Source organism: Pongo pygmaeus, chromosome 4, assembly GCF_028885625.2.
Source record: "Pongo pygmaeus isolate AG05252 chromosome 4, NHGRI_mPonPyg2-v2.0_pri, whole genome shotgun sequence".
NCBI lineage: Eukaryota > Metazoa > Chordata > Mammalia > Primates > Hominidae > Pongo > Pongo pygmaeus.
In genome coordinates, this window is record NC_072377.2 from 37,964,682 (window position 1) to 37,991,817 (window position 27,136).

At 46.0% G+C, this 27,136-nt stretch overlaps 1 protein-coding gene across 3 annotated transcripts; it reads right to left on the reverse strand.

Annotated features, from left to right (window-relative positions):
* Positions 1 to 27,136, reverse strand: GDNF (glial cell derived neurotrophic factor). Of its 3 annotated transcripts, none has more exons than XM_063664743.1 (3): positions 26,908 to 27,136; positions 22,114 to 22,212; positions 1 to 3,450 (listed from the first exon to the last, which is right to left on the reverse strand). In XM_063664743.1, exons 2-3 carry the CDS (start codon positions 22,184 to 22,186, stop codon positions 2,966 to 2,968), a joined length of 558 nt encoding a protein of 185 aa, XP_063520813.1. In that variant the 5' UTR covers positions 22,187 to 22,212; positions 26,908 to 27,136; the 3' UTR covers positions 1 to 2,965. The 3 variants fall into 3 exon arrangements, with proteins under 3 accessions (XP_063520813.1, XP_054345487.1, XP_063520812.1); XM_054489512.2 differs by having other exon boundaries at positions 22,036 to 22,212; XM_063664742.1 differs by lacking the exon at positions 22,114 to 22,212 and having other exon boundaries at positions 26,908 to 27,035.

Consider the following 27,136-nt stretch of genomic DNA (forward strand, 5'->3'; position numbering starts at 1 on the left):
GCAATAGAAATGAGTTTTTATTTGTAAAAAGTTACAAAATGATATTGTACAAAAATAAAGTCTGTAGAGAACTTTGGTTGTATAACACAAACGACCGAGACAGATCAGAGAAGTCAGAACTTCCAAACAAGTGCACTCCTCACTGTATCAGATGGTGATCGCAATGATAAAGAAAAATCACAAACTTTACCCTTTTGTGGATTTGGTGGAGCAAGTTGCTTCCATTAAAACCTGCTTGTGGTGTGTAGGTGATGCCGGGAACAAGCTATCAACACCCGTTGGATCCTACAGCTTTTTTGGGCAGGGACTCTCCATGGGGAGCTGCTGGGTGGGGGCGGGGGCAGTCACTGAGGTTGAAGCCTGGGAACAGTGGCCATCGCACCTGCCAGGGTTCTCTGAATGGGACAGATGCCCCTGGGGCCACATCCAAATTGTGCTCCACGAATGACTGGATGGCTGGGGTTTGTCACTGTTTTGAGCAGTCTGAATTCTCAGCAAGATCCCAAGAGAGCGTGAGAGGGAATGCCTTTCCTCCATTTCGCAGGCGGGCAAGGGGAGCAGAAAGGACAGAGAAGGGCAGAACCATGAAGAATTTGGGTATTTTGGGGGAAGGGGATCAGATGTCTGGTAACTGCTGCTTCTTGTTACTTTGTAAAACTGACATGATTACTTGATGGAGGCCAGTATTTCATTTAATTGCTAAATCTGTCATAGTTTCTATGACTAATAGCCACTAAGGTAGTAATAGATTATCTCCTTGATGAAAATCCCTTTTATGAAATGTGTAACAAGCTGTAATACAGGGCCTAGTGTGTCGTACATGTGTTGGCTGCCTGATAAATTCACAATCTAGGGCATGGAGGAGGTGGCTGTTCCCACCCTATGCTTCCTCCCACTCCAACCTCTTTTTTTTTTTTTTTTTGAGACAGTGTATTGCACTGTCACCTAGGCTGGAGTGCAGTGGCATGATCACAGCTCACTGCAGCCTCGACCTTCTGGACTCAAGTGATCCTCCTTCTTCAGCCTCCTGAGTAGCTGGGACCACAGGTGTGCACCATCATGCCTGCCTAATTTTTAAAGTTTCTGTAGAGACAGGGTCTCCCTACGTTGCCCAAGCTGGTCTCAAACTCATGGGTTCAAGAGATCCTCCCACCTTGGCTTTCCAAAGTGTTGGGATTATGGGTGTGAGCCGCTGCACTGGCCCCGACCGCCTTCATTTAAAGGCAGCACACTCCTAAATATAGGCTCCATGTGTGTGGCTGTGGCTGGCCCAAATATGGCTTCCTCAGCACCCTTCTCAGCCATCTGCTCCCCAGGGAGCTGTCAGGTGTTTGGGTATATAGAAGCAGCAGCTGTTGACCCCCGGTGACAGCCCAGGGGTTGTATAGGACCTGGTAGACCCTACCCATGGAAGGCCCCTGTGTCTCCTGGGCTGCACTGGGCAGCCAGCATATTCTCGGGAGGGCGGTGGGTGGGCAGAGATGGAGGGAGTCGGTAAAACGGTAGCTACCTGATACCATTGTTGACATTACTTTTAGGTCAGCATTAAATCCAGGACTACCTACTAAAAGGAACTGAACCTTTTCTATATATGGTTATGCATAGTACAGATAGGTATATGTGGAGGGGACTAAGAGCTTAAATACAACAGGAAGTGGAGCCCACGACGTTTCTGTTCAGCAATGGAGCAAGGAAGAAATAAAGTCAAGTGCCAGTGGTCTCTGCACGCTGCTCCAGGAAAGGGGGCTTGCCTGAGATGCTCCACAAATAAAAATTGGGAAAAATGCTGAAATCTGGGGAAAATTAATGAGAAATTTTCTTTAAAAGGTAAAGTAAGTGATTTTTGCCTAGCAAAAAACTTTTTAATACTTTGAAAAGCATGGACCCTTGTTCCCAATTCAAATTTCCTTTTGTCACCTTTCTTTGCATTTTGCGAGCACATATACTTTGGCACCTTTGAAAAGAAACTTTAATAAATAAGGGAAAAAGAGAAACTCATTAGTGAACGGTAATAAATAACAATAACTTAAATTTCAATAAATATCTTCTCTATATTTCTGTATCTGAAACAGATGCATTGCATCGAGTAGCTTCTCTGGTCACTGGTGACCACACATCAATGGAGCTGGGTATGTAACATCTGTCTCTCTGTAAACCAACAGGCCCGAGGGGCTCTCCCTGCCCGGGGGCAGTTCAGGGCCTTCCCCGATTCTCTCCTACAAGAATGCTGGCGAAAACCACAACTCGTTTCCTGTTTCCAAGGACATAAAGCAAATACCTTCAGGTTTGTGTTTAATCATGAGCACAGCCTTTTTGGTTCCTAGCCAACTTCCTCCCACCCCACACACCGTGATGGAAATCAATCACCAACCGTTGGCAAAAATGCTGGTTGTAGTAAACCTCGGGCCTCAACTTTCAAATGCAAAGGTGATTATCTCTTGTATCTTTGCTTTTTTTTCCCTCTCCTTTCCAGGGTATGTCTCCACTGAGTGACAGAAAAATAAACCTCTTACTTTCAGCAGTAAAACGTAATGACAAGGAACAACACCAGGATCTGTTTCCCTGGTGTCTTCGGACACATGAAAACAAATCACAGGAGATACACTGGTTTGGTTCAAGTGCATCCGCAACCGCGCCGGTAATCAGTGATGGTGGACTGTATCAGCTGAAACGGTGGCAACAGCCAACCAGGAACATCAGCCCTGAGCTTCTAGTGACATTGGCTGCCATCCTGGAGAATCCAGAGGGCTGTTTTCTCTCTCTCCTGTCCAGTTGTCTGTAGCTGGATCTCCCTCTACCAGGCTCCCATGATGGCTGCCTTCCTCCTCCTCCTCCTCCTCTTCTTCCTCCTCCTCCGCCTCCTTGGTCCTCATCTTCCATTCTGGGCAAACATTTCCTGGGAACCTTGGTCCCTTTCTTTGCACTGTAGCAGGAATGCAATACACAGCAGTCTCTGGAGCCGGAGTCAGATACATCCACACCTTTTAGCGGAATGCTTTCTTAGAATATGGTAAACCAGGTTATCATCTAAAAACGACAGGTCATCATCAAAGGCAATGGGTCTGCAACATGCCTGCCCTACTTTGTCACTCACCAGCCTTCTATTTCTGGATAAGTTTTTCAATATTTTGTCGTACGTTGTCTCAGCTGCATCGCAAGAGCCGCTGCAGTACCTAAAAATCAGTTCCTCCTTGGTTTCATAGCCCAGACCCAAGTCAGTGACATTTAAATGTATTGCAGTTAAGACACAACCCCGGTTTTTGCCCCTCTGGCCTCTCCGACCTTTTCCTCTGGAATTCTCTGGGTTGGCAGCTGCAGCCTGCCGATTCCGCTCTCTTCTAGGAAGCACTGCCATTTGTTTATCTGGTGACCTTTTCAGTCTTTTAATGGTGGCTTGAATAAAATCCATGACATCATCGAACTGATCAGGATAATCCTCTGGCATATTTGCTGTTCAAAAAGAAAAGAGAAAATGGCACATGAGACAAAATGATCATTTCAAGCCGTCTTCAAGATCAAAGTGCCCCCCTAAAGACAGCAAAAATTGGACCCACAGCAAAACTATCAGCCAATTAAGCTATAGGACCACTGTAATCCCCAAGAACAGAGGCAAAAATGCAAAGAAGAAAGATGATTTAGTTGGAAGAGGAGACTAATGTGGTGGTTACATACTTTCTCAAAGAAAACAAATCCTTAGAAGCGTAGTTTTCATTTGAATAACATCCACCATTTTTAACAAGTCCATGCAGAGCTTGCTGTGAGCTGGCCAATCTTCTAGGGGCATTTTTCTTGCCTAGTCACACAACCTAGAGTAGTGGTTCTCAAATGTGAGTATGCAGGAAAATACCCTGGATATTGACTACCTTGCAAATTCTTGGCCCTACCCTTGGAGACAATGAGCCATTTGGTCTGGGGAGGGGCCAAGGAATCTGCATTTCTAACAAGCCTCAAGGAATTCTAATGTAAAAGATCCACGCACCAAAGATCCATGCACTAAACTTTGAGAGACACCGTCTTAGAGGGTGAAAAAACTGAGGTCTTCAATATGGCTACCTTTATCTGGAATACTGAGTGCTCTTCCCTGAAACTTGCTTTGATTCTGTGTGGCTGAGTGGGACAAGAACCATTCTGACATAACAAATGAAGAGCTCAGGAATGCAACTACAGTTTAAAACTTCCTTAAAAATCATTAAGGAACAGGAAAACAGTTTATATTTTACTAACAAAGAGACTAATTTACCGCTTCCTTTGAACAGCATGACTTTAACAAAAAAGTCCAGTGATAGAGTAAAATGGCATTTATGTATCACAGCAATAAATGAAATGAGATGCTGTTCGTGCATAGAAGCAGCCCTGCCCCCAAGGGTGAGGTCCAGCCTCAGCTGCAGGCTGTCACATGGCTCCCACTGTCTGGCTGCAAGCAGGACAAGAGGCTCATTAGGGAGAGCACACGGAGGAAGGATGCGGGGACACTAAGATGTCTGAGACCTTTGGTGAAAGTATAAATCAGCAGTCTCTTGGTGCTTTCTGCTGGATTTCAGCGTTTGCTTTGGCGGATCAAGTAAGCAGAGAAAAGTAACTAATGGAACAATGTAATGAATTTCTAAACGGGGGAAAAACAATTCAAACACCTGTTTCTTAGGTATTAGGCCTCTTATGCCCCCCTCACCTCATTTTTCAGGTCATTTAGTATGTTTAGGATTATAAGTGGCTTAGAGAAATAAACCACAGAAGAGTTGTCAGCAAGAGTAAATGTTTTTTGCCAAGATTGTGTTAAAGCATAGAAAGATTACATTATGTCTAACCCAGGTCAAATTGTTTTGTCATAAACCTAACCTATTTAATTGTTAAAATATATCAGGTATCCCTCCCATAGAACAAAATCTAGCAAAAGCAACTTAACCACGTGTGTGTAGAGTGTGTGTGTGTGTAATATATAAAACATATGATATATAATAATGAAAAGACTGGTGATTGGAATCCTTAGAATGCCTAGCTGCTATCTGAAATTTAGCATTGGCTGGATCAGCTGCACTGAAGTCACAAAGCTGTTTCCACACTGGCTGAAGCCCTGTCACCTTTTGCCTGGATAACCACAGTGGCCCCTGAACTGGGCTTCCTCATTCTACCCTTACCCACCTTCGATCTATTTTCTACCCAGCACCCAGAGGGATACTTTAAATGCAGAACATAACCTCCTCTGCTCAAAACCTTCCAATGGCTCTCCATTACTCTTGGAGAAAAAGCCCAAATCCACACTGGCCCTAAAGGCCCTACCTGACCTGGCTGCCCCTCTCCTCCAGCCTTTATTACCTCTGACCTCCTCTCTTGTTTCTCTTCTTGTTCCCTCCCATCTAGCTATCCTGGCTTCCTTACCATTCCTCAAACACGGGGCTCAGTGTCAGCACCACTGACCTTTTCGGCTGGGTCTTTCTTCATTGTGGGATGCTGTCCTGTGCACTGTAGGATGTTTGGCAGCATCCCTGGCTTCCATCCAGGACAGGCCTGATATGGTATGGCTGTGTCCCCACCCAAATACCATCTTGAATTTTAGCTCCCATAATCCCTACATGTTGTGGGAGGGGGCCCGGTGAGAGGTAATTGAATCACGGGGGCAGGTTTTTCCTGTGCTATTCTGGTAATAGTGGATAAGTCTCATGAGACCTGATGGTTTTATAAAGCGCAGTTCCGCTGCCTGCCCATGCCCTCTTGCCTGCCGCCATGTAAGATGTGACTTTGCTCCTCCTTTGCCTTCTGCCATGACTGTGAGGCCTCTCCAGCCAGGTGGAACTGTGAGTCCATGAAACCTCTTTCCTTTATAAATTACCCAGTCTCAGGTATTTCTTCATAGCAGTAAGAAAATGGACTAATACAAGGCCCATAGCATCCCCCATCCTAGTCATGACAGATCAAGGTATCTCTGGATATTGCAAATGTCCCCTAGGGGCAACACCATCCCTCGAGAACTATAGCTTAAACAGTCAGGAACTCAGGGCCTTTGTGCTGGCTGTCCCCTCTCTGCCTGGAGCCTTGGCCTATAGAGCAATTTGCATTTTACCTGCAATATAGGTAGGCAAAGAATACCAGATTAAATGTCTCCCACCCTGTGGCTACTCCCACATCTCCTTCAAGTCTTTGCTCAAATGTCACTATCCACAAGTCCCACCTGACCTCCCTATTTAAAACAAGATTCCTCCCCAACCCCTAATCCAGATACCCCTGCCCTGCGCCTCCCCCCCACCATAATTCTTGCTACATTCTAACATACCATCTAACTGATTTCTTAGGGTTGTTATTTATAGTCTGTCTTCTCTAAAAGAATGTCAACTCCAAGAGGCAGGAACTCTGTCCTGCTTGTTCACTGATGGATCTCCAAGTGCTTGAGTAGGCCATGGAGGCCTACGGTAACTGCTGGCTGAATGAGTCAGGTCATTTTACTAGGGGGAAAGAGAGTTCTTAATTTTTCAAGGGGACACTGGGACTTTAGCTGAAAACTGCATCATTATGAAATGAAATGCTCCAAAATAAACAGCCCACATTACTCAGAAAAGCTACTCTGTCCTGAGTGGCACAGTCATTGCCCACCAGAGAGCTGAAGGACTGTCTCCAAACCGCCTTTCCTCCTCAGCTTTCTGCAGCTTTGCAGCAGCACTAACTCTCAGCGCCCACCTCCCCTGAGTCTCCCAAAGCTCTCTGCTCCCTGAGTAATGCTTTCTTAAGAGGGCCCAGGAGAGTGCTCTTTTCTTTTTTTTTTTGTTTTTGAGATGGATTTTCACTCTTGTTGCCCGGGCTGGAGTGCAATGGCATGGTCTCGGCTCACTGCAACCTCCAATTCCTGGGTTCAAGTGATTCTCCTGCCTCAGCCTCCTGAGTAGCTGCAATTACAGGTGCCTGCCACCACTCCCGGCTAATTTTTGTATTTTTAGTAGAGATGAGATTTCACCATGTTGGCCAGGCTGGTCTTGAACTCCTGATCTCAGGTGATCCGTCCGCCTCAGCCTCCCAAAGTGCTGGGATTACAGGAGTGAGCCACTGTGCCTGGCCAAGAGCGGTCTTAATTTGTCCTTTCCTTTGTACTGCTTTCTCACTGAACTTCCTTTAGGAAGTTTTCTTTCAAAACAAAACAAAACAACAACTCTAAATCACTTTGACAGAAACAATTGACTTAAAAAAAATGAGCTGCTTTAGCTATTGGTGATTTCTTTCAATAATAAGCTATTAAAAAGGAAACAAATACAGATGCGCCCAGTTTCAAAAAAAACATGCTTGTATATAAATTGGAACTTATAAAACAGATATATTAGGAGTGATTAATCAAAATACAGAAGAGTCTTCAAATTAAAAAAAAGAGACTCTGTTTTACAAAAGGACTCACATCATAGACTCTATTCAAGAATTCTAAATAGGTCATTAATTTAGGAACCTGGGCATATAGAAAGTTAAGTTGAATTAACAATCAACTGAAGATTAATCAGAAATGAGGGTAAAACATTACTAAAATTTTAATATAACCTAATAGGAAAAGATTAGAGTCACACAAGTTTCAATTATACTGGTTTAGAGACTCATTAATCTATATGTTATATACTTTTTTATTACTAGAGTTATAATGATAAGGATTTGAATCAGCACTTATAGTGTTCTTTTTTAGCCCTTGATACTTGGAAGATCTTGAAAACCATTTTTCTTCCCTTTTTAAGACATTTTGACCACATGGCTTTGTCACAGGCTTTGTTTGCCAGGTAAAATACGGAAAGCCTGGTTGTATTTGAATTTCAGGTAAAGAGTGAATACAAGTCATAGCAAATTTGTCCAAACCCATGGCATGTATAGCACCAAGAGTGAAACCCAATGTCAACTATGGACTTTGAGCGATAACGATGTGTCAGTGTAGGTTCATCAACTATAATAAATGTAGCATTCTGGTGGGGGATGTTGAAGTGGAGGAGGCTATGCATGTGTAGGGGTAGGGAGTATATGGGAACTCTCTGCCTTCCTTTCAATTTTGCTGTGAACCTAAAACTGCTCTAAAAAATAAAGTCTATTATTTATTTTTTTTGTAAAAGGCTTCCTGGCATGTGGCTTTTGAAAATTCCTTCCTTTGATGGGAAATCTCCTTCACACTTTGTTGCTAATGTGGAAATATTATTTAAGCCCCAAGTTCAGGCCATAGGCAACTCTTATTAAGCTGAAGGTTTTTTTTTCCTTCATAGTCATGAAAAATAGAAGAAACAACAAATATTTTTGCTGGAAAATTTACATGGATATGAATTCTGGAAGCTAGGAAAGGGCAACATTGTATTTTTCAAACCACAGGGCAAATAGGCCTGCATGTTCCGACTAAATGAGTTCATTCTTAGAGCCAGCCTCAATTTATTGATGCGAGGCACTTGGGGGCATTAGGAGCCATACTCCTCTGCAGAGGATGCTGGGCAGCCTCACTGAGCCTGTCCTTAATTCTTCTGCAGAGGCCTCTCACCCAGCCCAGACAAGAAACTCCTGGTGATGAGCTGAGATGCCCACAGCTGTCTCCATTTTCCAGGAATTCACTGAGCTGAGGGAAAAGAAGAGGGGTCTGGGTTTGGATTCGTTCCCTAAATTAAGACTTACTGGCGCATCTCTGTCTTCATCCTATAAAAGACTTGGCAGAATGTCAGATATGCAAATGACCCTCATTTATTAACTTTAATAGTGAAATACTTGCAAACCACAAGAGAGGAGCACCATTAAAAAAAAAAAATAGGTCATATCTTTGCTCATTTCCCAGACCTGCTTGGAGGATATATCTTGGAAAACATGTCCATCTAAAAGATAAAGTTTTTGGAAATCCAAAATGCTCAAATGCATTTAAGCTATCCTTCAGAGTGCAACCAAATATTTTGGTGTTATTCTATTTAAAATATTTTAACTTTGATGTGTTCTTTGTATAAATAGTGTTACTTAAACAAATGAAACCTTGTACCGGGGCACAACTCTGGGAACAAACAGTTCACTGCAAAGACTTTGCTGCCCTCGATTATGGGGAAAACAAAATAGTAATGTCATCTCAGGACCAAAGGACTGAGATAGTGACTATTTTGTAAAGTCAACTGAGTTTTAATAGGAACAATGGTGAGGGCTCCAAGTCCTCCCTGTAATAGCTGAACTCAAAATTACATAATCCAAAACATTATATTGGTTAAGCTGGCAATAGTGGACAGAGTCTTTTCCTAAAATGCCAGATTTGTCTAAAAACAGTACAGGTTCACTATATTTTAATCAAAGGGTCATTTTTCTACTTGTAGCTGGTTGTCCCCTCCTCAGCCTGGCCAGGCAGGGAGTCTAAGCTGACTTTCATTCTAAGTCATCCTAAGTCCCCAACCTGTGGGCCTGAGAGGGAGGTGGCACAAAGTTGTCTATGAGGGACAAAGTGGTGAGGACACAACTCCTTATCCAGAAGGTGGAAGGAAGGTCTTTGAGGCTCAGAGGGACCCAGGAGAGAGGGGGCCTGACCTCAGTACCCACAGTGGTCCTGTTCAGGAGATGTCTTCCAGGCCAGGCTTGAGATCTGCATGAGCTGGGCTTGGCTGATGCAGGGGCCCCAGAGAGAAGGCTCAGGGGTTTCTTGCTGTGGGGAGAACAGTCTTGCTACTTCACTATAGTGTCCAGCTTCTGTGCCTGGAAGGGTGAGGGCTAATGTGACTCATAGGGGTGAGCTGCTGCCTGAGCCAAGGCCACACAAGTGAGAGATACATCAGGAACCAGTGGCCAGTTGGTGGGGCTCAGTTTTGGGATGGGGCAGGATGCTGAGGATGAGGCCACAGGATGCTGCACCTGCAGCTGTTGAGGTACGGTGCCATCCATCCTGACATGTACTGCTTCATATGAAAGGCTGTCTTCAGACAGGAGGAAAATGGAAAACCCACTAATGGTGGGAGACATTTAATCTGGTATTCTTTGCCTACCTGTATTGCAGGTAAAATGCAAATTGCTCTATAGGCCAAGTATCTGAAAAATATAGAGATCTCTCTCGATCTATAAACACATACACATACACATGCGTGCATACATATGTGTCTACACACAGAGACACACACATACATACTTATATGAAAAGAAAAGATCAACTTAAAATTGATACAGCTTCTCAAGAAGAGTCCCAACGAATGTCATTGTTTTGGAATAAGTTATTTTTATCATTCTATATGATACAAACATGATTTTCTTTCACTAATATTGGAATATCATTACAAGAACTACATGGCTGAATTTAACCTGTAAAACTTCTTGCATTACAAAATTTCATCAGGCTATAACTTAGATAAAAGCTTCCTTGAAGCACTTAAAAAACATTACCAGTATAAAGGTGGAATACTGCCTACTTTCACACAACATTAACTTTAAACCTGACAACCTCCCTTCAAGGCTAAATTGAATACTATCTCCATTTTACAGCTCAGGAAGCTGAGGCTCAGAGAAGACAAATATTTGGTGAAGTCCATAGGACTAATAAATGTGGACCTGGTGGTTCAGTTTCAAAGCTCAAACTTGTTGCCTTTTTGTTTTAAAGTAAAAACTCTACTACCACTGAGCGCTTCAAGTCTTGCAGCAGATGGGAATTTACTCTGAGACAAGAGCAAGACATGCTGGTTTCACCCGTACACATTTACCAAAGTCAGCACAGGAGGTGAGAAACATACTTTCTGTTGAAAAATTCAGTACGAACTCAGGTAAGCTAAGCAGATCCTAAAGTTAGGCTGCCATGGGCCACAGAATACAGTAAATTGTCTCCTAAAAAGGAAAAGCCATGCTACTCAAGGGCATCTCTCCTGTGTCCTGGTTCTTGCATATCATGCTAAGACAGCTCTGGCGATTTCCCAGTTAAAACCGGAAAAGCCGCAGCCAGCACGGCAGCAGATCCAGACAGAGAGGCCCCATCTCCGGAAGCTCCTCCAACTCACGCTGGCACCAAATGACCAGGCTCTTGCTGCAGAGTTGGAGACAAGAGAGGCCTGGATTCCAGTCTTGGGTCAGTCCCTGACCAGCCGCGTGACCTTGGAAGTAGTCACTTAACCCTTCTGAGGTCAACTCAGTGCTCTCTGGGGTGCTTTCCAGCTCCAAAATGCTAAACTGTAGAGAGTCTAAGTCTTGGCTGGAAAGTGTGGCCAGACACGGGTTTTTCAGTCACCTCTGCCAGGGAGTAGACCACCTCTGGCTGACGCCCCAGCAGCATTCAGCTCAGCCAGTACCATCAGGGGCCCCACAAAACCCCACAGGAGGTATTTTAGAACTCTGCAGTGCTTGACCTCTTCAGTTTACCTCTTGGCTCAATGTCTCGGCTACATTTGAAATGATCGTCATCAATCTTCTCTTAAATCATCAAGTCATCTTCCTGTGCGCTATTTAAGAGAGGTAAAAGATGTGTAGAAAGGACCCTGTATCTGCATCTGAAAGCATCCAGATTCTACTGTAAGGCATTCTTAAACGTCAGTTTCCATCTGTAAAAATAGAGACGGGCCCCATGACCCCTGAGAGGACACACTACAGCCTCACGTTACAATTCCTTCAGTCTCCATCACCCAAAAGTCAAACACTCAATTTACCATTTTCTTCGAACCTCAATTTTATTCATTTCTGTTTTTGCTGCTTCAAGTATGCTTAGGTCATACCCAGGTTATGACTCCAAGGCTAGAATTGCCCACTGCAAGTGGTACAAAATGGATCGAGAGAGCCAAGCAGATTGTCCTTGAAGCCGATCTCTGGGCTGTCAACTCTTGTTCTTATTTGACCTTCAGGAACCTCTAAAATGTGCAGTCCATGAGAATGGACTCTAAATGTGAGTTCATGAGAATGTTCCAGTTCTCTGAAAAACTTCTGTAAAGTTTTGTTATCTGCTCCTATTTCAAAGCGATGACTTTGCCACTTATTTGAACTACTTTTTTAAAAAGGCCCATAGATCAGTAAGCACTGAATGCTGATGCATCTTACATTATGTAATGACCTTCCGTGCTTTCCTATTTTGGACACGGAATTCATCTAGTGTTTGGTAGACCATCCTGATCATAGGCTGCTGTTGGGTTAACTTTCAGAAGTGTCCAAAGCATCTATTTTCCTAAAAACAATTACCAGCTGAGGTAATTTACTAAGTCACTGTGACCATTTCCAGAGCTACCAGTGCATTCTCTTCAGGACCAGTGGTTTGTTGACAGTAAGGCATGACATCGATTTATTTGAAAAGTATTTGCACTGTAAAAACACCAGTGTTTTGTTGTTTTAAAAAAGCATTTCTGGATTCTCTCAAGGCAGAAGAAAAAGACCAACCAGAATGCAAAACACTTTAGAATATAGAAAAAGGAGCTATGGGTGTACTTTGAAAAGCCACTTTGCCCATCAAAATGCCATCTTATTTACCATCTCCACCCACTCTGAATGACATTGCACATACTAGTTGTACTATATCCTGAACTGTTATCCTACAACTCAACTAAGCAAATTTGTAATAAATGGACTGAAAATTACTCCATCAATACAAATAGCCAGAAAACCCCACTCAGGGAGAGACAGACAGTAAATTCCTTTGTTACTCAGGTTCTGATCACCTTGCTCTGATTTCTATGTATGTGGTCCATGCTTTTATTACAGTTATGCTAATAATTTTACAATAATACAGCACGGTCCCCCTGGGTGGAAAGTGTCCATTCTTCAGCTTTTAAGTCAGGAAAACACCCAACAGGGTGTTCATTTGTTAGCTAATCCATGAACACCTGGTGTGAGCTAAAAGCACTCCAGAGTCGGTAATAAACACCGCAAGCTAACGAGCACACACCAGGAGCTCTGCTACTGCCCTTATAAAAAACTTAACAGGGAAGGGTGAGAAAGTTATCCAGTAAAATTAAGTGCACAAAAAGCCACTAGGGCAAATCATCCCTGTGGTGTTATCAGAGGCAGGTGGTTGTGGGGGTGGTGGAGTCTCTCCTTTCTTCTTTCAGCGAAGCCCTGCCCCCAGCCTGAGAGGCTGCAGGACTCTGCAGGATTCTGCACTGAGCATCCCTCTTCCCAGGGGACCCACTGAGCAGTAGGTAAAAGGCATGTAAGGGTCTCAGTGATTTGAACAAGAAGGAGGGACTAAGAGAAGATGAAAGAAATCTTCTTTATCATTTGAAGTTGGTAGATTCCTGTGGTCAGATATGAGGAGGGAATTTCTACCCCCAGTGAGTGAATTTACGGGAATCTCAAAGACTCTTCAGGTAACGAGATATGGTTATCATTCTAAAACAACTTTACCTGCCAAACCCATTCCCTGATTTTTTTTCCTTAATGACTTCTTGATGCAGTCAGAAGAGTGACATCTGAGTGTTGTGGGCTGGCAGGAAGTGATCTTGTGCAGTGGTGACAAGTGTGAGTGCTGGACTCTGGCTGCCCTGTGTCCAGACCCTGGCTAAGCTGCTAACCCTGCAAACCTCAATTTTCCCATCTTTCAAATGGGGCTAGTCACACCTTTACCTTCAGGTCAAAATTAATATGATAACGTAAGAAAAGATTTCAGCTTAGTTCCTGGTCCACAGAAAGTATTTCACAAATGGTGCCTAATGTAGGCCAATATGGTTATCACATCTGGGATCCTCCTTCAGCAATATTTGCACAGAAGGCAGCAGTGCAAAGCCAACTCTACAGTCTCTAGACAAAGCCAGATTGCCCAAAAGGGGATCCAGACACTGGTCCCTACCTAGTCTAGCATGTTCTACAGAGGAGAGACTTCTGTGCAGGGCCTGGAGCCCCTGGCATGGTGGGTTGTGGGCAGAAGCCACAGGCCTGTCTTGGGAGGCTGTGTGAGCTCTTCCGTGTTCCTCAAAATGCCTGACAACTAAACATGCAAATGTCAGCAGACCCCAGAGCCCATGAGGGATATCTTTGTGTCCACTATGGCTTAGAGCAGTGTCTTCAAACTGAGGCACCTGGCCCTCTGGGGGCACATGAAGACTTTCTGCAGTGCCTATGGGTGGTTGAAAGGGAATCCATGTCCATTTCCTCAGTTTCCACATGTGCCATGTCCTAAAACTTCTGGTCTGCCTGCGGATGCTCCTGCTGTGGTTCTCCTTCTCCACGTCCCCTTTTCTAATCCCCCTTTGTCCTTACTGAGAGACAGTGTGCTTCTCACCTGTCTAGCCATTCTATTGTGGGGCCTGTCCTGGGGATAAACACCTTCAGGTGCAATACAAAGGCATTCATGCATGAATGGCTCTTTGGAACAAACTGATATTGGGCGCCTCTTGATGTGAGGACACAGTGCCATGAATATGATATTCCAAGGATGTTTACCTACATCTAATCATGTGGAAATAATCAGACAGATCCAAACTGAAGGGTAGTCTGGGAAACAGCTGGCAAAAGAGCCCAGAACTTTCACAAATGTCAATGTCACGGGGAAAAAAAGACTTGGGAATCATTTTAGATTAAGGAAGTATAAAGATACCAGACAGTCAAATGCAATTTATGGTCCTGGGTTTAAAAAAAGAAACAAAACATAAAGGACATAATTGCTACAACTGGGGACATATGAACACAGACTATCTATTGGATAACAGTATTATATTCATATTAAATTTCCTGAGACTGATAACTGAACTGTGGCTATATAAGACATTGTCCTTCTTCTTAGAAGGTACATACTGAAATATTTAACTTTCTGATGTTTGCAACAAATTCTCAAATGGTTCAGAAAAAAACGAGGGAAAATGCTAAACAAGAGGTTAATCTTAGTGAAGGATGTATGGGTGTTCACTGTACTACAAACACTTGCAAAGGGAGATAACTTTGTGAATAAACCAAGAAATCCTGAAGCAAGTTGCTCCATATTTCCTCCTGGCCAAGCCCCTTGGGAAGCCTCAGTGCTTTCTTTGCTTGTCTAACTGTTCACCTATCCATCTCTTTACCTTACAATTGGGATCCAGAAGTGTGACAGTTGTCATGGGGTGTATACTAACATGTACATTTGAATTGAAAATGAAGTCAGACCTTTTCTGACCAAAAAGGCAATTGATTTGGGCTGATTAGTTTGATCATTTTCCATGAACTGAATAAACTACATATGCAGGTGCAAATTTTTGCCAAAAGAATATTTAAAGCATATATACAGTTCCTGAAAGGGCTAGAAATGACATCTGGTGTAACTATTTAAACCTATGATGAAAAATTTTAGAAAGCTTCAAAGTAGGTAATCGTTTTTCAACATTCTTATTTGCAGGTTTGCAGACAAAAAAAATTGGAAGGCCATATTGTTTTAAAACCATGCTTCTCTACTTCAATTATGTTATTAAAGTTATGCAAAAGTGGGTTTTGCCTCTACTGAGCTAACCAGTTGTTTCCCATTGGCGACCCAAGTCTGCTTACGCATACTCCCATTCCCACTGAGGCCATCGCTCTGGCATTCGTGCAGTCACACTAGGTTCCCATGTGGATGCCATCCCCTCGCTGGGCAGAATGGGAGAGATCTGAGAACTAGAGTCTCCCACAAGGCCTCCCGAATGCTGTCTGCCTACCAAGCACTTGAGGAGACCTTGCTTTGTTGCAAAGACTTAGGGAGCCTTCTCTCATTGCAAAAAGAATCAATATTATAGGAATACTTAGAGAAATTCATGTTTCTCTTCTTAAAAACATCCTGATCTGGACTTTGAAGTAGTCATTAGTAATACTGGCTTAAGCCTACCACAGCCCAAATGGAAATTTTAAAAGGGCCAAAAGGAAATTTGATAGTCTCTGCTTCTCTTTTCTCTGTTTGCTTAATTTTCCTGGAAATCTGTGTTTCAGGGTTAGTGAGTGCATTTTTAAGCAAGCCAAATGTCTGTATTTTCTTAATCCACTAATATGCATGCACAGTCTGTGTAAAGTCAAGAAATATTGGCTTTCGGACCAACATGCTGAGGTTTAAATTCTGCCTTCACCACTTACTAGGTTTGTGACCTGGAACAACTCTCTAGGTCTCCTTTCTTCACCTGTAAAATGGGGATAATAATATCTCCTCTTGTATTGTAGAGCTCAAACTTACTTGATTTCAGGACAAGAACTATGTTCATCATGTGGATAGTTAAAAGGTGCTAAGTCTTTAACTTTAATATTAAGTGTTTATTTGCAGCTATTCACTTACTTGGGGCTAATAGTTTGGTTCAATTGTGCCTATGTCTAGAAGATTTTTAAAAATAAAAGCACAACACCTCAAAATAAAAGACATGCTTACAGCATAGGCCCCACTCAAAAGCAGTCTGGGTATTTAGGTAACTTCTGCTGCAAGACAGCTTTGAAGCAAGATCCTGGCTTGCAGTCACCTGCCTGCTCCATGGGTGCCCCACTGCTATCAAAAACAGAGCAAACACCTTTCCTGAATTTTATAGTATCACACCATCTGGTATCATCTGTCAAGACATCTTCAATTTCCCACCACTTCTTAGCACCTCTTTCTAGAACTTGGAGACTGGTCTGTCCTCCTCTTTGTTCCACTGTCCCTTCCCCACATCATGGTCACAAATTTTCCCATGCTACTCCCTAGTATGGAATGTCCCCCTTTCCTTTTCCCTTCCCTTCCAAACACCCATCTTTCAAGTACCAGGTCAAATCCTCCCTCTTCCCTGAAGTCGTCCCTGCTATGATCCCCAAATCCCAGTGAGCTCACTGCTAGGAATTTTTACCACACATGTGTACAGCTCACCTAAACCCTACACAATAGACATATCTATCTGACTGACATTCTATTCATCCATCCAGCCATCTGCCCATCCACCTAGCAATAGTTTACAGCTAGATCACAAGCAACTTTATTTACAAATTTAGCCTTTTTGAGGCTGCATGGCACCCAGTACATGAAAGATATTTAATATTTGTTTCCTGATTGAGCTCAAGTAATTAACTAAAAAACAAATATTTTAATCAAATGAAGGTGCTATGGTCCATGAGTGTTAAATAAACAAAGATCAAAGAGACGTTAAGAGGGGAAAATATCAGGGAGCTTTAATTTTTATATCTGTTGAAGAACCTGTTGAGTACATTGCTTATGCCCTGGGTCAGCCTAAGGTCCTAAGACTGGCCAAATCAATTTAAGCCATAAATAGATTTCTTTAAGCAGTAACAGTTTGAAATGAGTTTCCAGGCTGGGGCCAGAATGAGAATATTGGTCTCAGATCTCAAGTAAAGAATCAGTGCCTCATACAAGAGTCTGATGTGCAGTTTCTTGATTCCAAGAGACCCATCCGAAGTGGCAGAGCTCCTTTCCAGCTTAGGTAGTTACTTTGTTAAAGTATTGTTCATTCATACAGTCCCTAAGCGATAAGACACAATAGATAGATGGTGTTTGTTTATTCTAAATTCTGTATTTCATAACATTAGATTTGAAAGCTTAACATTTACCCAGCTTGTTGCACTAGAAGCTTCCTTAGCTCTACAGAGGTGGTCTCACAGTTTACTAAGTTTTTTTGCTAGGATTATGAAACTTCTTAAATTAAATGTCCAGCTGGGATGGATCATTTACAAAGATACGCTCCATCTCCATACAGGTAGCCTCCAACTCACAACCCTCTTGTCACTTACATAGAAAGATCCTACCCTGCCTTGGCTCCCTCCTTCCCATGAGGGAAGAGGTCTCCCTAACATAACCATGGAAGTTTGGTGAGAAAAATTCCACTGGAAATATGTGGGCTTGGAAACTGGGGAAGGGACGGAGCTGTGAAACCTGGGAAGAGCCGGGGCAGCTGACCCAGGGGCAGAATCCCAGGAAAGCCTGGCCTGCCTACGTGCTGACCAACCAACAGTGGGGCCCAAAATAGCCTGCCCACAAGGCCTGCATTTCTCTCACTCCCCGTACTCTGTTGTGCTGCTGAAATCCCACTATTTAGAGCAGCATCCTGGCAGATGTCGTAGCGGAAGAAGGGAATTCACTGGGTGCCCAGGGAGGGGCCGTTGCAAGTAGGAGGGTGGCAAATGACAACTATGATCCCTATTTATGGAGCAGAGGCTTTACAAAGCAATATCTAAGTTAACCCTCACATCAACCCAAGAGACAGATTTACTCTTATGCCTATTTTACAGGGAAGAAAAAACAAAGCTTAAGGGATGTTAAGTAACAGCTCAACATCTCAGTTAAGTGGCAAGGCTGGGGTCCAAATCCTAGTCTGGTCTGAATGTGTCACCTTGAGCTCTTGCTTGCTGAAACTTCCCTGATTTCTTGTTCTGTGCCCTCCTTTTGCAGATTATGGGATGTGCCCCCCAGGGCAGAGACTCTCACTTAGTAATATTGTGAATGACAGTTCAGTTATATCGTGGCTTACATAGGTTTTTGTGAGCTAGCCTGAAAACTTGATAGCTTAATTTAAAAAATTGTTTCCATAGGAAATTTTGTGAACTGCTACTAAACTGGTAGAATATAATCCCATTATATTATACTAAATTAGAAATTATTTGTAATTACAACTTAATGATGCTCAATGTCATTTTAGTTGGTTTCCAGTTGCACAAAAAATTCAGCCCACCTTACTGGACTGAGGTTCTTCCACGTTGATTTTTTCATACCACCACACATGTACATTTACTAGAAGCTATGTTCCATGAGGGCAGCAACTTTTGTTTATTAGGTGTATCAAGGTATCCCTAGCACTTAGGACAGTGCCTGGCACAGACAGGCATACATGTAACTATTTGGTGAATGTATATGTGCATTTAGATGCATATTTTTAAAACCACATGCATTTTATGCTTTTACTTATTAAATACATTTAGTTGAGATAAGGAATATGACTATGATGAACTAACCTTCAATAAATTCAGACAACCTTGTGCACCATGGTCTAAATCATTAGTTCAAGACCTTCCTCCCATATAAAGTATCCTCCCCTTCCCATATAAAGTACATTTCAGTAATCTGGGGGAAACTCTGGTCCCAGCTTCAGACCTGCCTCCTGTGATCATGGAACTGTGGTGCATTATACACAAGCTGCTTTGCCTCTTTAGGTTTCAGGACTAGAGGGGTTTCCTTTCAGCTCAATGCAGCACACCAGCATGGCACATGTATACATATGTAACTAACCTGCACATTGTGCACATGTACCCTAAAACTTAAAGTATAATAATAATTAAAAAAAAAAAAAAGAAAATGCTATGACATTTGCAAGTTTCAACTTGCAGATTCCTCATGCCTGCTCTAATTGCCCTTTGGAAACTGGCAAAAAGCAAAATACTGGCAAAATACTGGCAAAAAGCAAAATAAACAAACAAAGATAGCCAAAGAGAAAAGTTTTGGGTACCCCAAAAGTCAAATCACAAGTCCTTGAGTTTAGACAGGCTAGAAGTTGCTACAGGAGGCAACCCTGGGCCATTTACTTTACAGCCAGCCTCTAGGCAAGCCCGTTGGCCAATTATGAATTCCATTTGGTTATCTCACACTGAGGTCATACTAGCAATAGAATTCTGGATGTTTTATTTACATTGGAACCAGCGGAACACATGCAATGTTAAAGGTGAGTGTGCAAACTGTGTATATTCTGGTCCTCCTGTGAAAAGCACAGAATGACGTTAATGTGGCATGAAAGCTCTTTTGCTCAATCACTAAGTTACAAGTATTTGGATGGAACTAGAGGAATCAGAATTTATGATACTTTCTATTTTTAAATGAAATGTGGTGACTTAATGTTTTTCTACATAAGCCTTAACCAGTTGCACCATGTACAGTGCAGGATATAAATGTCAGCACTGTGACAGAGGCGTGTTGACACTGGTTGAGTGTTCAAAGTCTGCATACTGTCATTATTTTGCCTTCCCTGCACTTGACAGCTTGCTACCAAATCAAACATATCTGGAAAGAAGTCAATTTGGCTTAGAATGCAGCTCAGTTTCTCTTTGGGAACGTTTCTTTTTCAGGTTTCCTCTGGGATCTATTGGGTCTTTCCATAGACAAAACACAATGGGGTGTGTTTTGCTGTTCAAATGTAAATAGAGTAGTGAGAATCTTGTTCACTGATGACACAGCATCAATTTTGGAAAAGGGAAGCAATCCCTCTTCCCTACAACATGCCCTTGTCCCTGCAATCTGTGCTAACTCGCTTGCTTTGTGACTATTTGTACCTTATATGAGCCAAAGATTTTCTTGGGTATTATCAAGCCACGGTGGTTCAAGTCTGGTTGCACATTAGACTCATCTGGGGAACACCTAAAAACTCAGGTACCTGGGCCACACCCCAAACCAACTAAATCAGAATCTCCTGGGGTGAGACCTAGCATCAGTATTCTTTAAAGTTCCTCAGGTGACTCCAATCTCTTCTTAGGAGATTCTTCCCAAAGGACTTTAGGACAAGCATAAAGGCCAAGGGGCAAATCTCATAGCCACTGGGATTGTGGAGTAGAAAGGCCTGTCTTTATGGTACAGTTACAGACTATTCATTGAGCTCTAAAGTAACTTGCCCGAAAGTCACAGAGTTAGTTGAAAGCAGAGCCAGGAGCCTGAGCCAGAATTAAATGAATCTAGTTAAACAGGGCACTAATATGGCAATTAAACCTCCATGAATTAATCAGCTTTGTAATCAGGCGCAGTCATTTTTCTCTTGGCAACGTCTGGGTTAGAGAACTATTATCTGCCACTGTGTTCCTGTCCCTCTTGTCTAGACCGTTTGAGTGAATGAATAGCCAGTTTTGGAAGACCCGGCACTAAGGGACATTTTTAAGTTTCTGTTGGAGAAACATTTATATACACTAAATTTGTGATGGAAATAAAAGCCTTTAAAGTAGGTTTATACAGTTAATTGACAGACACTCTTGGAACAGGTACTTTAGTTTCAAAAGATTAACCATGTTCCCTAACTTCCTTTTGAAGTCTTAATTTGCCTTATAAAGAAATCCACTTTCTACCTTTCTTGGGACTTGTGGAAGAAGGTGCTTTTGTTGCTATAATTAAGCATAAAGTAAGCATATTGCATTTACTGGGTTGTTTCCTAGCCAAGGCCATTGGGTTTGGGGGACTCAGCGCACAGCTGACTATTGCAGGACTACTACTGTGGTTATGACCATAGCAAGTTTCAAGCGCAAAGTTACTAGAGGGATAATTCTGGGGGTGGGGTTAGGCAGGGAAGAGTAGCCAGGGTGGTATCCTAGTTACACACAGCTCATTCCTGCTTTATTTTGGGGTTGTGTGAAATTTTCTATTGCTACCTTTGTTGACATTATGCCTCTGCAACAGCCTCTATCACATGTAATGTAGTCTCTCACTTCATGCAACAAGCTTCTGAGGAGTGGAGGGAAAATGAGATCACATCACAGCTGATATGCCGTAATTGACTTGTTTCTGAAACATGTTAATTTTTGAGAGGTAAATCACAGACTTATTTTCTAATAAGAATAACCTGGGTTTTTTTTTCTCAAGCGTTAGCATTGTCACACGTGGAGTGAGCTACAGTCTTTGTCCCTAGTCCCAGCCAACACTATTTATGGTTAAGTCTTTCTAGAACCGGAACTTTTCTGAACAGAGGAAGTTTTCTGAACAGATTTGACATTACCCAGACGCTTGTTCTGGAAATGGAGCCCTTCTGTGTTTTCTCTGCCTCTGGCTTGCTTTTGTGAAAAGCCGGCCTCTCGCCTTGCAGGCGCAGTTTAGGATGAAAGTGCAATAGTTTTCAGAATTAAGCACAGCCAGGCACAGACACACAGATAAAGGGCTTTGGAAGCAAAGAAAAACTGGGAGTGTGTATAGATGAGGAAACAGAAAAGGGGACAGCTGTGTGTGTGTTTCTGAGGTGGTGGTGCTGGTGGGGAGGATATTTGTTCATCAGAATGCTAAAGGAGCAGCATAAAAATTCCATCCCCTCTGTGCTGGGCAAACCAGCGCGTGTCACTTTCAGGCCAGGTGTGCGGGCAGCAGTGGGCAGCCAGGCACCCCTGGGGGCTTCAGCACCCGCACCCCTTGCCCACGGGTCGGTAGGCCACACAGCCATGAGGCTGGCTTGGGGGTACGTGCGGGGCTGGCTGCGGGTGGGGGTGCGAGGGGGTCCGCCGGCGGCCCCCCCGCGGGGAGGGAACGGTTCTTACAGTCACTGCTCAGCGCGAAGGACGCGCGGCGGCGGCCGAGGGAGCGGTCTTCGGCGGGCGCCTCGGGAGGCCTCTTACCGGCGGGCAGCGGGAAGGCGGACGCGGTGTGGAGCAGCACCAGGCAGACAGCCACGACATCCCATAACTTCATCTTAAAGTCCCGTCCGGCGGCGGCACCTGCGCGGGCAGGCGGGAGGTGGGGGAGAGAACCGCAGAATGCACGTTAAGCCTGGGCTCCCCGCGGGTGCCTGCACCCCTCTTCAACCTCGTCACCGCCCTCCTCCGGCACCGCTGCAGGCCAGCGGCTCCTCGGGCACTCCTGCCCTCCTTGCAAGTCCCTAGTTCGCTTCTCCCTCCTCAGTGCGCCCCAGAAGCAGCCCGCACTCCTGGTTCAGGTTGCAGCTGCCCTTCTCCACCACCCGGTCTTAGGGGTCAGAGTTTCAAGCAGGGCTGCCGTCCCCTCTAGTTAACCCCCCACCCCCACCACCACGATTCCTGTCCAGTCCCCTCTACTGGTGCGCAACATTCCCCATTCCTGGGGGGCAATCGTGTAGTTCCCACCCTGCGTCCTCCAGCCCAACCAGAGACCTCCCCTTCTTGTGCCGGTAGCTCCTATAGGCCCCGGAACCAGATCTCGGCCCAAGCAAGGACCGGTGTTTCTCTTTGGGAATAAAATCAAGCGCATTCCCCTGCCTCGGGTCCCAACCCCGCTTCTGGCTAGTCTAGGGCAGGCTGGGGGGCACCACTCACCCTGCCTGCCGCCCACACCTCATTCTTCCTATCTAAATACGTATTCTGTTGCCAGAGCAAGAAGTTAGCAGGGACTTGGAGACTTTTGGCCTGTAAGGGATATCTGGTTTAAGTTACTTAACTTCCCGAAGCACCGATTCGATTTAAAATACTCGTCCCACCTCTTAAAGTTATGAACATTTAAATCACGCATGAAAAGCTCTAGCGGAACATGTAGTAAGAGCTCAGTAAATGCTTTACCATTGCTGTTAGGCAAAGACTGCATTTGTCTTGAAAGTTTTAATCCTCCGTGGTATACCGGAAAACCCTCTCTTGATTGGATTTTTGCACCTTTGAGAGATTGTGGCCCTAATCCCTTCCCCTCCCAGAGGAGTCACTGGCTCCCCTCGCCCCCGTCACGCCTGGACGACTGTACCCAGTCTCCGACGCTTTGGAGGTGCTCTGGCACTGGAAGGCCTAGACCGTGGTACGGCGCAGAGTAGGGGGTTCAGCTCTTTTCAGCCCGAGGTGGGCTCTCTTTGGCTTCTCAATCCTCACACCCCTACAAAGGAGGGCCACGCAGCTGGGGGTGGGTTAGAAAAAGGGGCTGTAAATTTGGGGGCGAGTTCCAACCAATGAGGAGACGGGGAAGAACCGAGGCATCTTGGGGTGCAGTGTTATCCAGTGCCTTCCTAATCCCAGGGTTCCAGTCTCCAGGGCACTAGTGACCTAGAGAGAATCTCCTCAAGCGGAATCTGCGAGATTCATGCAGTCGATTATCCTATCCCCTCGACCGGCTCCATAAAACGGATTCTTAGGAAAAACTCGATTTTTTTTCCCATGCGGGAGGGAAATGCAAAACCCAGGTTAATGCAAAAACCTCAGTGCCTTTCCTAGCCATTAGTTCACAGGCACCCCCGTCTCCATTCCAGGGTTCCAGTCCTCATCTCTACCCGGAACCCCAGTCCCTGTCCCGGTGCAGGCAACCCGGGGAAGCCTTTAATTCGGCCGCCACCTCCCACCTCTGCAGAGACGAATGCATTTTCCATCCCCTGAGCGTCTGTTTGTTCGCTATGCAGCTGTTGGGCTCGAGAGGGTGTAGGGACTAGAAACTCCTAGTGACCTGCAGCAACGAGCGCCTCTTGCCACACGGGCTGGTTTGCAAACTCCGGAAAAAGCTAGGTTCTGGGTCGCGACGTGCAGACACAGGAAAACTGCACCAGGCCGTGCAAAATGAGCCCAGAAAGGTACTCTGGCAGCTAGGATCTGGGGAACGCGAGCCTCCCCCCCGCCAAGCCCCCCACCGGTGCCAGCTCCCGGGTGCGTGCGAAATGGCTGGCGGTCCGACCGGAGGAGCATGGAGGCGCGGGGTTAATGCGCCATTCCAAATCGCGGTGCCAGCCAGCAGGAAGCCACAGAGGCACTAGATTTCCCTTCCGTCTTAAGAGGGTTTTCCCTGTTTTCCTGCTTGGCCGACGGAGGGCTTTTTAAATTGGACGTGGAGATCCTCAATTAGAAGTGTGGCGAAGCTGGCAAAAGACTACACAGTGGAAAACTCCCCGCCTCTCCAGAGGAGGCTCCCGGCTGCGGTTCCCGCCCTCGGCCGAGCGCCGCCAGCGCCCCGATCGAGCTCCCCTCTTCCCCCGGGCCAGGGAGGGCGCATTCTTCCCTCTGAGCGCCACCGGGACCGGCTCCAATCCGAGGGGCTCTTTCGTTCCCGGTATTTGCTGGGCGGGGGAAAAGGGGGGAGGTTGGGGGACTCGACACACACAGCGTCTACTAGAACGTTTTTCTCAGAGTCCGTGTGGGCTCCACCCCTCGGCTTCTCAGTTTGTCTCTCTATCGCTTTCCCAAAACACATCTACATCTGCCCGACGGGTTTCTCCTCAACCATGAGCCTTTGCCCGCGGTGCAAACTGCTTCACGCGCCGCCACGTGCGAGAACGAAGCTCTGCTCCTGAAGTGACCGGGGCTCTGCTCTGCCAGGTGACCCCGCACCATTTCTCGTGCCTGGCAAGCTGGTCCCCTTCTGGGTCCGGGACCACCACGCCCCGGCAGGGCAAAAGCAGCAGGCCGTGGGCGCCGGCACCTGGTGGGTCCCCAGGCCTGGGGAGGCAAGGACGCCCGGGAAAGCCACAGAAGTGCTCGCAGAAGCGGCCGCTCGCCGCGAGGCACTTCTGAGTTCCCGGCAGCAGGGGGCACCAGAAACCGTCTGAGCCGTGTCGCGCCCACGCGGCCCGGAGGCTGTGTTATCATTTTAGTTATAAAACCGAAGAACCACCACTCCCTCTACGAGCCTCCCGAAATCCCATTAGCCCGGGAACCTGTGGAGGTCCTTACCGGCATCTCTGCTTTTCAGGCTCCCACCCCTCCATTCTCGCTGGTTTTCCTCTCCCCACTTCACCTGAGCGGGTTTCTTGGCAACCTGCTTTCAGACCATCCCCCACCCCTTCCTCGCGTCACCGTGACAGCTTCGCAGGAGGCAGCGCTCCCGCCGTCAGTGCCCCCGCACCTTCTTGTGCCTGGCAGGCTGGGAGGTTTGTTTGGGCTTTGCCTTCAAGATCCAGTTCTCAGAGAGAGAAAAACGAGGCGGTGGGGCGGGGAGACGGGTTTGCTATAAACTCGAGGTTTTTTTTTTTTTTTTTGGCGGGGGGAGGTAGAGACAGAAATTGCTGGAAGATCTATTGCTTTTCTTAACTATGCTTCGTGTCCTTGACTGACAGAGGACTTATTCTCCCCTTAACCCCCCATAACTGCGGGGCCCAAGATGAGGGAAGGAAAAAGAATTTGGGACACTTCTCGCAGGCAAACTGGGAAGGGGGTCTGACTGTTTAAAGGGCCGGGTTCCAGGCCCAAGAGCACCCGACTTGCTAGCGGGAGAGGGCTAGGGATACGGCGGACTTCCCAGAGATCGGACACTTGTTACTTGTTGAAAAGGCGCCACCTTCCCTGCCAAAGCAAAGGCGCAGCGAAACAGTAAGAGTTTGGTCGAGGCCGGCTTTGACGACTTTGTGGGACTGGGTGCCTGAATGAGGTTGGAAGAAACATCTCTTCCTTGAAATACCTAAGCATATATTCCAAATACTGAGCAAGAGTCGAGCGCGTTCTAACATCTCCGCAGCAGGGGCCGGAAGAGTTGCCTTTGTCCCCGCCTATGAGCAGAAGCGTCGCGAGCTCTGGGATGGGTAAGCCCCCCGGGGGCGCGCACATCGGTCCTGGCGGCGGATTCTACCAAAGCCGAAACTAGCTGGGCCCCAGGAAGCTGGCGGGAACCCGCGAAAGTCCGTTTCCAGCCCGAAGAGGGTTCGTTTTTCTTCGTTGGGGCAGGAAACAAACCACCAGCGCGGAATTAGCCTCGAGGTGGTGTAAAGTAGTGGCAGTGGTGGTGGGGTGTTTTTGGAAAGCGGCACAGAGTACAGGAGAAAAAGGGGTCATTAAAATAATAACCTCAATGGCCTAGTGGAGTCTCAAGAATACGTTCGAGACAGAGATTTGAATCCAGGACTGGCAAGAAAGCCCCTCTCCTAACCTCGACGGGGATGGTTAGTTGGGGTGGAGGGAGTTAGGAACATGCAGGCAGCCGGGTGAGGAATGTAGCTTTGCCAGACCTCGCCCGGAGGAGGTGAGCCCTCCATTTTTAGGTTCTCAGCACCTTTGCAGCAGCCCCTCCTCCGGCCTGCGCTTTTCCTCGGCACAGATCAAAACAAGCTCAATAGTAAGTTGCACTCTTGGCAATGATAGTCATCTCTGCACGTCCAGAGAGGACACATTTCGACGGCGGTGGGTTCGAAGATGACCCAAGCTCTGAATCGTTCTGTGACTTGACGGAAGAGCGCCTGGCCGAGTCGGGGAAGGAAACTGCCCCTCTTGGGCATTCCGGGTCCAGGCGCATCTGGGGCTCCACAGATCTTTGCCCACGTGTAAAAGGCAACATGCCCCTCCGAAAGGCCGGCCTCTCTCCGGTTCTACTTTTCTCTCTCCTCGCATAGCTTAGGCTCCCTCTAGTCTTTCCACTTTCTACTCTCACCGCTTGCTCTGGGGTCCAGACGCACCCCTCTGACTAGGGCGCCCTTCAGCCAGCCGCACCCGCCCGCGACGCAGGCACCACCCGCTCCCTCCTCCCCGGCCCGCTCCCTCACTTACCTCGGATCGGGTCTCCGCAGACCCCAGGTTGGACATTAACTCCAGGTGCCCCAAGTCCCAGCCAGGAGACCCATCCGGGCTGATGGCTGGAGCGCGGAGCCCCGCCCAACAGGTCAGGGGCAAGAGTTCGCAATCCTGGGGTCGCGCGGGGCAGCAAGGGCGCGCTGGAGGCGGCGGCCAAGACTCCCGCCGCTGCCGCCGCGAACAGGGCTAGGGCTGCCGGCAACTC

Bases quoted from the DNA above. Each gene is read 5' to 3' on its own strand.
- GDNF (XM_054489512.2), bottom strand. From the start codon at position 22,186: ATGAAGTTATGGGATGTCGTGGCTGTCTGCCTGGTGCTGCTCCACACC. The intron at 3,451-22,035 runs GTAAGAACCGTT...CTTTTTGAACAG, and splicing joins CTTCGCGCTGAGCAGTGACT to CAAATATGCCAGAGGATTAT.